Consider the following 10,000-nt stretch of genomic DNA (forward strand, 5'->3'; position numbering starts at 1 on the left):
ACACCGAGGGATGGTGAGGTGCTCCGGTGTAAATAAACACAGCGCTGCCGCTTGATAATCACACTGAGCTGTGATCGTGTCCGTGTGGTCGACTCTCTCCTGACAGGCAGCGCTCTGCATATCAATGCATCTATTATTGTCCCTGCACTCAGCTCTGAGTGTGTTAAAGATGGCATCGCCATGGTAACGGAGTGGGAAACTGGCATCATCACTGGTGCTGGATGCTGCACACTGGCCGGCGGCTGCTGTCTGTTAAACACTTCATGTATTTGTCGAAGATGTTTCTCCTACAATTCCTAGAGAGTGATGGCATCTTATTGTCATGCGGCTTTACGATGATCAGTTTGACAGCATTCAGTGAGAGGTGAGTTTGAGTCTCTCTTCTGAAACTGTAGAGGAGACTCGTTTGAGATTACAAGGCTCTTTTTCTCAGGCTTCAGTAAAAGTCTCAGTTTGCTCTTGTGATGCGCGAGATATTAAACTCAAACTCATAATTATGAAAAAATAGATGCGTGAGATATAAACTCAGAATTACAAGAAAAATAGATGATGCGAGATATAAACTCAAATTTAGAATTACAAGAAAAAATAGATGTGTGAGATATAAACTTAAATTTAGAATTACAAGAAAAAAAAGATGCGCAAGATATAAACTTAATAGAATTACAAGAAAAAATAGATGCGTGAGATATAAACTCAAATTTAGAATTACAAGAAAAAAAAGATGCGTGAGATATAAACTTAATAGAATTACAAGAAAAAAAGATGCGCAAGATATAAACTTAAATTTAGAATTACAAGAAAAAATAAATGTGCAAGATATAAACTTAATAGAATTACAGGAAAAAATAGATGTGTGAGATATAAACTTAATAGAATTACAAGAAAAAATAGATGTGTGAGATATAAACTTAAATTTAGAATTACAAGAAAAAATAGATGTGCGAGATATAAACTTAAATTTAGAATTACAAGAAAAAATAGATGCGCAAGATATAAACTTAATAGAATTACAAGAAAAAATAAATGTGCGAGATATAAACTTAAATAATAGAATTACAAGAAAAAACAAAATGCGCGAGATATAAACTCAAATTTAGAATTACAAGAAAAAATAGATGTGCGAGATATAAACTTAAATTTAGAATTACAAGAAAAAATAGATGCGCAAGATATAAACTTAATAGAATTACAAAAAAAATAAATGTGCGAGATATAAACTTAAATAATAGAATTACAAGAAAAAACAAAATGCGCGAGATATAAACTTAAATTTAGAATTACAAGAAAAATAGATGTGCGAGATATAAACTTAAATTTAGAATTACAAGAAAAATAGATGATGCGAGATATAAACTTAATAGAATTACAAGAAAAAATAGATGCGTGAGATATAAACTTAATAGAATTACAAGAAAAAATAGATGCGTGAGATATAAACTTAATAGAATTACAAGAAAAAATAGATGCGCGAGATATAAACTTAATAGAATTACAAGAAAAAATAAATGCGCGAGATATAAACTTAAATAATAGAATTACAAGAAAAAACAAAATGCGCGAGATATAAACTTAAATTTAGAATTACAAGAAAAAAAAAGATGTGTGAGATATAAACTTAAATTTAGAATTACAAGTGTGAGATATAAACTTAAATAATAGAATTACAAGAAAAAATAAATGCGCGAGATATAAACTTAAATAATAGAATTACAAGAAAAAATAAATGTGCGAGATATAAACTTAATAGAATTACAAGAAAAAATAAATGCGCGAGATATAAACTCAAATTTAGAATTGCAAGAAAAAATAGATGCGTGAGATATAAACTCAAATTTAGAATTACAAGAAAAAAAAGATGCGTGAGATATAAACTTAATAGAATTACAAGAAAAAATAGATGCGTGAGATATAAACTTAATAGAATTACAAGAAAAAAAGATGCGCAAGATATAAACTTAAATTTAGAATTACAAGAAAAAATAAATGTGCAAGATATAAACTTAATAGAATTACAGGAAAAAATAGATGTGTGAGATATAAACTTAAATTTAGAATTACAAGAAAAAATAGATGTGCGAGATATAAACTTAAATTTAGAATTACAAGAAAAATAGATCATAAGATATAAACTTAATAGAATTACAAGAAAAAATAAATGTGCGAGATATAAACTTAAATAATAGAATTACAAGAAAAAACAAAATGCGCGAGATATAAACTCAAATTTAGAATTACAAGAAAAAATAGATGTGCGAGATATAAACTTAAATTTAGAATTACAAGAAAAATAGATGTGCGAGATATAAACTTAAATTTAGAATTACAAGAAAAATAGATGATGCGAGATATAAACTTAATAGAATTACAAGAAAAAATAGATGCGTGAGATATAAACTTAATAGAATTACAAGAAAAAATAGATGCGTGAGATATAAACTTAATAGAATTACAAGAAAAAATAGATGCGCGAGATATAAACTTAATAGAATTACAAGAAAAAATAAATGCGCGAGATATAAACTTAAATAATAGAATTACAAGAAAAACAAAATCTTGTGAGATATAAACTTAAATTTAGAATTACAAGAAAAAAAAGATGTGTGAGATATAAACTTAAATTTAGAATTACAAGAAAAAATAGATGCGCGAGATAGAAACTTAAATTTAGAATTACAAGAAAAAATAAATGCGCGAGATATAAACTTAAATAATAGAATTACAAGAAAAAATAAATGCGCGAGATATAAACTTAAATAATAGAATTACAAGAAAAATAAATGTGCGAGATATAAACTTAATAGAATTACAAAAAAAATAAATGCGCGAGATATAAACTCAAATTTAGAATTGCAAGAAAAAATAGATGTGCGAGATATAAATTTAAATAATAGAATTACAAGAAAAAATAAATGCGCGAGATATAAACTTAATAGAATTACAAGAAAAAATAGATGTGCGAGATATAAACTTAAATTTAGAATTACAAGAAAAAATTGATGCATGAGATATAAACTTAAATAATAGAATTACAAGAAAAAATAGATGTGCGAGATATAAACTTAAATTTAGAATTACAAGAAAAAATAGATGTGCAAGATATAAACGTAGACTTGTGAGATTTAAACTCAAGCTCAGAATTACAAGAAAAAAATTGAATTGCGAGATACAAATGTGTAAATGCAGGATATAAACTCAAATTCAGAATAGCAATATTTATCAGAATTACAAGATATAAATGTAGAATTGTGAGATTTAAATGTGAAATCGCCAGTTATAAACTCAAACTCAGAATTACAAAACAAAAACATATTTAAGAAATATAAAAAAAATAATAACTGTGCAATATAAACAAAGTCCAAATGACAGGAAAAAAACATTGAGAGAGAATGGTATAATTATCATCATTTCCCAGAGAACCAGTCCAGCCTGGCAGATAAAAGTCACATTTACCTTTTTGTTAATAGTTTTATTCAGTGCTGCTGGAATCAGGCTTTTACCACAACATTCATTCATCTGACGAGTTCAAATAAAAGAGAGCTCAGTGTTGTGTTTGAGAGTCGTCTGTGTTTGTGTCGAGCTTCACCACGATCTCTGCAGGAGACCAACTCCTGCTGCGCGCACACACACACACACACACACACACACACACACACACACACACACACACACACACACACACGCACACACACACACACACACACACACACACACACACACACACACACACGCACACACACACACACGCACACACACACACGCACACACACACACACACACACACACACACGCACACACACACACACACACACACACACACACACACACACACACACACACACACACACACACACACACACACACACACACACACACACACATACACACACACACACACACACACGCACACATACACACACACACACACACACACACACACACATACATACACACGCACACATACACACACACACACACACACACGCACGCACACACACACACACACATACACACACGCACGCACACACACGCACGCATACATACACACGCACACATACACACACACACACACACACACACACACACTGTCAGCGGCCATCAGTGTGAAGCACAGTCAGAAACAACCAGAAATAACTCAAACTGTGCTGCTGATCAGAGTTCAGGCCAGGAAACACACACACACAGACACAGACACACACACACACACACACACACACACACACACACACACACACAGCTCCTCAGGGAGAGACACAGAGGGCATCTGAAGTGAAGTTATTTCAGGAAAAGCCGTGTATGTTCAGTCTGACTCAGTTGTCAGTACTAGTTAAGTTTTCAGTTCAGGAAGCGACTCAGAAAGTTCAGTTTGACACCTAGTGGAGTAAAGTACTGCAGTCTGTTACAAAATACATGATTTAACGTAGAATTTCAAAAATATAAACTAAACAAACTGTAGAACCGCAAGATTATACTCAAACTCAGAATAGAAAGAATATAAAAAAGAAAAAAAAAACATTTTAGGTTACACTTTATTTGTTAAAGTGTTATTATACGTTTGAGTACTAAAATATAATAGACAAACACATTTAACCTATTTAACGTTTTTAATTACGTCTTTATATAAAATTCAACTGAAATAAAATGCTCTCGGTCAGAGCTGTTTTACTAAATACTTTTACAGTATTTATTCATATTTTCAATTTGCTTCTTTTTTGTTATTTTTATCATTTAGTTGTCAGTAATCGTATGCGCTTTTGTATTTTTTGGTTTATTTCTGTTCGGCTCTAATTTATTTTTTTTACATTTTTATTCCGTTTTAGTAACTGTAGTGCTTATTTCTCTTTTTATATTTTATCTTTTTTTCGCTTTATTATTTTCTTGCTTTATTAATTGCTGCTTTAATTTAATTTTATTACAGTTTATTACAGTCATTTTTATTTATTTTGAACCGATTCACAGCGATGCATGAATTGCAATTTTTTGAATTCGATTTTTTTTTTGTACAGTTTGCGCTCTTCTGCTGCAGTAATATTTTTCAAATAAAATACTTTTGAAAAAATAAAAATAAAAACCACCAATTGCATAATTTTTTTAAAATTTATTTTATATTTTTTTGAATTTCATTGAATTTTTCTTTTTATAAATAAATTATAATATATTTTTGATCATTTTCTTTATTTATAATATTGCAAATAATTACATAATATAGCATGAGAATAATATAATGGTTTTAAATATTTATTAAATAACATTAAACATATATTAAAAAAATATTACATACTATTTTATGCCTTTCATCATATTTTATATATAATTTTTTATATATTATTTTATTTCAGAATTTGTTATATTGTTATATATAAATAAATGATTGATTGATATTCTATATAATATTTTAAAATATGAATTAATATATACAACTAATAATTAAGTAATTATCGGCACAGACTGCCCTTTGATTGCCATCAATATTCTGATGAATATTCTTCATACACGTCCATGTTGTTTTAATATTGCTAGAAATGACCGGAAAGTCCTTTCTATATTATATCCTTTTCTATTTTCTATATTAAATCATCAAAGAGTGTTTTGTTCAAAAGCCTTTTCATAAAAGCATATTAATAAATGCCACTGAGGTGATGATCATATTAACAGAAATAAAAGTTGACCTTTATATCAGCTGTAATGTGAATGTTTCGTAAGAGTGTTGCTAATTTGCGTAGTAATGCAAACGGAGTTCAGATGCTATGCATATTTTAAAGTGCTTTTATTAAATGCAGTAGATATTGACCTGTAATATCACTATATACAAGCGGTTTTCCTGCGCTAACGTCAGAGAGGAGACGAGAGAATCTGCCATCATGCGTGAAAATACAATCTGCTTCTAATTAGCCCGTGATTAGCCCGCTGCGTGCGTGCGTGCGTGCGTGTGTGTGTGTGTGTGTGTGTTGGTCTGTAATTTAAACGCAGTCAGAAAGCACCTCACATCGAGAGAAACAGCTCATTCAGACTCGCACACGACGACAGCAAATGACAGAGAAAGCTAAAAGTGAGTGAAAAAATAAAGTATGTTATGAGTTATAAGCATGAGATTTTAGCGCTCGAGGCCCTCGGATGCCACACCCATTCTGGTAAGCCACACCCCTCTGCCGAGTAGCCCCGCCCCCTCACCTTCTGTTTCCGCCTCTCTTTCCTCTTGTCTTCTGTGTCCTGCAGCATCTTCTCTCTCCACAGATCGAAGAAGTATGACGGGTTGGTGTAGAACTTCAGCCCTTCCTTCCCATCATCCCTAGAGGCAGACGCAGATCAGGTGTGTTCAGTATCCCATAATGCAATGCACTTGACCTCCCTTTTCTAATGAATGAACCTGTCTGCTAGAATATCTGCTCTTTAACCTGACTGGACTGCACTGTCAACACCTGTGTGATATTTTTACAAAACGTAATTAAAAATAATGACATAATGTGTTTATTCTATATTATTAATGTATTACCAAAATGCATGCCGTTTTATACAAAATATTATTGAAAAGTACATATTTAATATATTATTTGCATTTTAAATAATAACTGACATTTATGTTAGAATATATTTTCACATTTTTACATTTATATATTTTTAGAACACTTATGATAATGTACGTCGTATTATACAGCGTTTAATTGAAATAAAAAATAATTACATGCTACTTAATGGAATGTCATTTTCCTTGTATTGTAAATAATGACGTACGTATTTTTTTTTGATCCAAATATTTTTCATAATGATTATTGAACTGACAAAATGTCAAATAATACAAAATGAAATTTAACTAAAAGTAATGACAAAACATTTCATATATCTGATAATATTATTTGTATCTTATATAATATACACATGCATATTTTGTATAAAATTATACTGAAATAAAATATTAACATTTTATATATTTATATATATATATATATATATATATATATATATATATATATATATATAATTTCTTTAAATAAATAATAAATATATGTAAATAATATTCTCATTCAGTAAGATAACTGGATGCCACTTGCTTAATTTATTTTGCTTTATTTTGCTTTTTTTTTTCCTTAAAAAAAAAAAAAAAAAAAGTTTTTGGTGTTTGCTGATTTCGTTTAAATTATTTTCAAATGAAAAAATACAACAACTTTCCAAAGCAAATATATTATAATTTTTTAAAGGGTTAAAACTGATGTTTTTTTTCTGACCGGGATATATTTTGAATATTGCAAAAATAAGTGATGAATTTGAGATCATAATCATTTTAAATATAAACGAATGGGTTCTTTTTCAGCCAGTGTGCACAGGCCCAGTTAGCAGTAGATATATATACACCAAGCCGTCATTAATCATATCACACCTCCTCTGCTCCTTTCTCCTTTCGTCTGAGTTTTGCCGGTCAAAATGGCAAACGAGCGAAGACAGAATAAGGACAAAAGAAGAATACACAGCAAACGAAGCAATTATCACCTCCAGACTCTCCTGACAGGACAATCAATGCTGAAAATGACACGTTCACAGTGTTTCCTCGCGCGGGTTTGAGCCGCTCTGGTCGTTTTAGCGCCTTACGGTTCGTCGAGGACGCCCAAAAACGAGCGTGAGGACCTTTATAACGCTCTAAAAGACTTCTATGTCAAGTCAAAGCTGTTCTTCTGAACTCACTATTCGTCTGTGAATGCTGAAAAATAAAACGCATCATGCTTTCGGCAAAAATATCGCGCAGCACAGCGGTTTTCTTCATTGCTAATAATAATAATAATAATGTATTGTGTATTATTGTGATTTCTGGAGACCATGTGACGCTGAAGAGTGGATTAATGATGCTCAAAATCCCACTTTGAGGCATATTCACGGAGATAACAGTCAGTTTAAATTATAATAATATTTGAGTTTTTACTGTAGTTTTGATCAAATAAATGCATTCTTGTTGAGCAGAAGAGACGGTCGAATTTATCCCGAGGACCGAAGGCGCGAATAAAACTCGTTTTGTGCCGTTTTTAGAGGAAACATCTGTCCCGATGTCTACTAAAACAAGCTGAGGAAGTGACGAGGGAACGTGTGAAGAGCGAGAGAAACACTCGCTCGGTGCGAAAACCGCCGAAAGACGGCATCACTTCAAGAAGTCCTCGGGAGGAATACACTCAGAGGCGAAAAACATTCTTAAATCAAGATACAGTTCACCGAGAAGCGAAACCACAAACAATATTAAGTCCTGTTTTCTGAAAAACGTGTCGGAGGTAAGTTCATGCTGGAACTTATTCTCATTTAAAAAATATTCTCATGTTTGCATTTCAAGTGAATGAAAAAAAATGTAGCGAAAATTACGAGTTTTACTGAGATAAATCAATGTATTCGGGGCTGGTTCGGTGAAGTTAAATGATATCTTCCACTTAATTTAAATGTTAAAGTTGCAATTTATTTCATCAAACAACCGCATATCCTTTTAACATTCACGCTATACCCATCTAATTGACTGGAGATGCCAAACGACGAATGATATTGAAAAAAAAATCCATCAGTGGAGTAAAAATGAGCATTGAAGTTAATTTACTTATGCATATTAAAATATCGTGTATTATTTGACCTAGTTTGAGGCTTAACTCCATTTTCAGCATCATTACGGCGTCACATGATCCTTCGGAAATTATTCGAATGGGTGGATTATTATTATTACGTAGGTTTCCTCGATGAATAGAGTTGTTTGGATTCACGCACGCGTATTAATGTTGACGTTACATGTCCTTTTTCAGTGCATATATATATATATATATATGTATGTATAGTATAAGTGATGTTTCTGACCTGTAGGGCGTGAGGATGTTGAGCGGCGGAGGTTGTTCGCACAGCTCGTACGTCTCCTGCATGGGCACGGGCAGAGACTGACGCTCAAACAGCTGCTGGTCCTGGATGGTGGAGCTCCGGAAGGCCTTCCTCATGGTGATGTCCTGAAGAGACACTGAGACACAAACACACCGTTCTGCAGGTGAGCAATATCTACTAACTCTTCAATCCACAGGCATTTATTGTCCAAGTAAAATGACTTACTAGAAGCGTCTGTAAAAAACAAATATATAAGCTAAATTTTGTGTTTCCTTAAAGCGAGCGGAAATATCTGTATATTTTTATTCTTTGAAAGTAAGATTATTTGTCTTACCCCAATGGCAGATGTTTTTGTTTAAGCAAAAACTAACATTTTATTCATTTATTTAACATATATGTTAATATATATATATATATATTTTATATATATATATATTTATATCCTCAAGCAAATGCATCTTTATTCGAGAATGTTTAGATAATTATACTAGAAAAAAAAACAAGAATACCAAGTGAGAAATAGTTTTTTGCAGTGTATGATTTCTGCATTTTAAACAAAAGATTTAGCAGATTTAGATCAAATCAAATAAATACATAGTCAGGATTTTCTCCTTATGAATCCTTGGTCAAGTCGGGATTTACTGGTGTACATTTTCTCATCGACACTTTAATGAAAATGAAAACCAACTCTTCTGAGCCAGTCTTAGGCTGCTCGTCTGGTGTAGGTGAAGTTTAGCGGAAAGCGTCTTAGAGATGCTTTCAAACGAATTAATTTTGATCTCATCGTTTGAAAGAAAAAATCTCATTCATTTACAGCAATTGAGGGAGCTATAATGTAAAAAAAAAAAAAAAAAAAAAAAAAAAAAAAAAAAAAAAGGGAAAAAAATAGGTAAGAGATTGGGGTCAGTACCGTTTTTTTGAATGTGGCCCATGCTAACTAAAACACCTGTATATTATTTAAACACAGTCCAAATTGGACCAAAAATGGTGCAAATGTACATCAGGAAAGTCTGAGTAAACTTGCTAAATTTTGTCAGTTTACGGCAATAGAGGGTGGTTTAACGTAAAAAAATAAAAGTGTATTTTATCATCTGATATGAAATAATTCCATTTTTTGCAAGTGGACCGTAATGACAAACTGACCTGTGTTTGGGTTATGTAGAGC

General features: G+C 31.5%; 1 protein-coding gene across 1 annotated transcript in view; it reads right to left on the bottom strand.

Moving 5' to 3' along the window:
- The window catches only part of wasf1 (WASP family member 1), a 31,385-nt gene that overhangs the window by 13,505 nt on the left and 7,880 nt on the right, over window positions 1–10,000 (bottom strand). Inside the window, 2 exon segments of the mRNA XM_043218756.1 lie at window positions 6,172–6,289; window positions 8,818–8,971. Of these exon segments, the coding sequence (XP_043074691.1) occupies window positions 6,172–6,289; window positions 8,818–8,971 (272 nt within the window).

This window comes from Puntigrus tetrazona, chromosome 20 (assembly GCF_018831695.1).
Source record: "Puntigrus tetrazona isolate hp1 chromosome 20, ASM1883169v1, whole genome shotgun sequence".
Classification (NCBI taxonomy): Eukaryota; Metazoa; Chordata; class Actinopteri; order Cypriniformes; family Cyprinidae; genus Puntigrus; species Puntigrus tetrazona.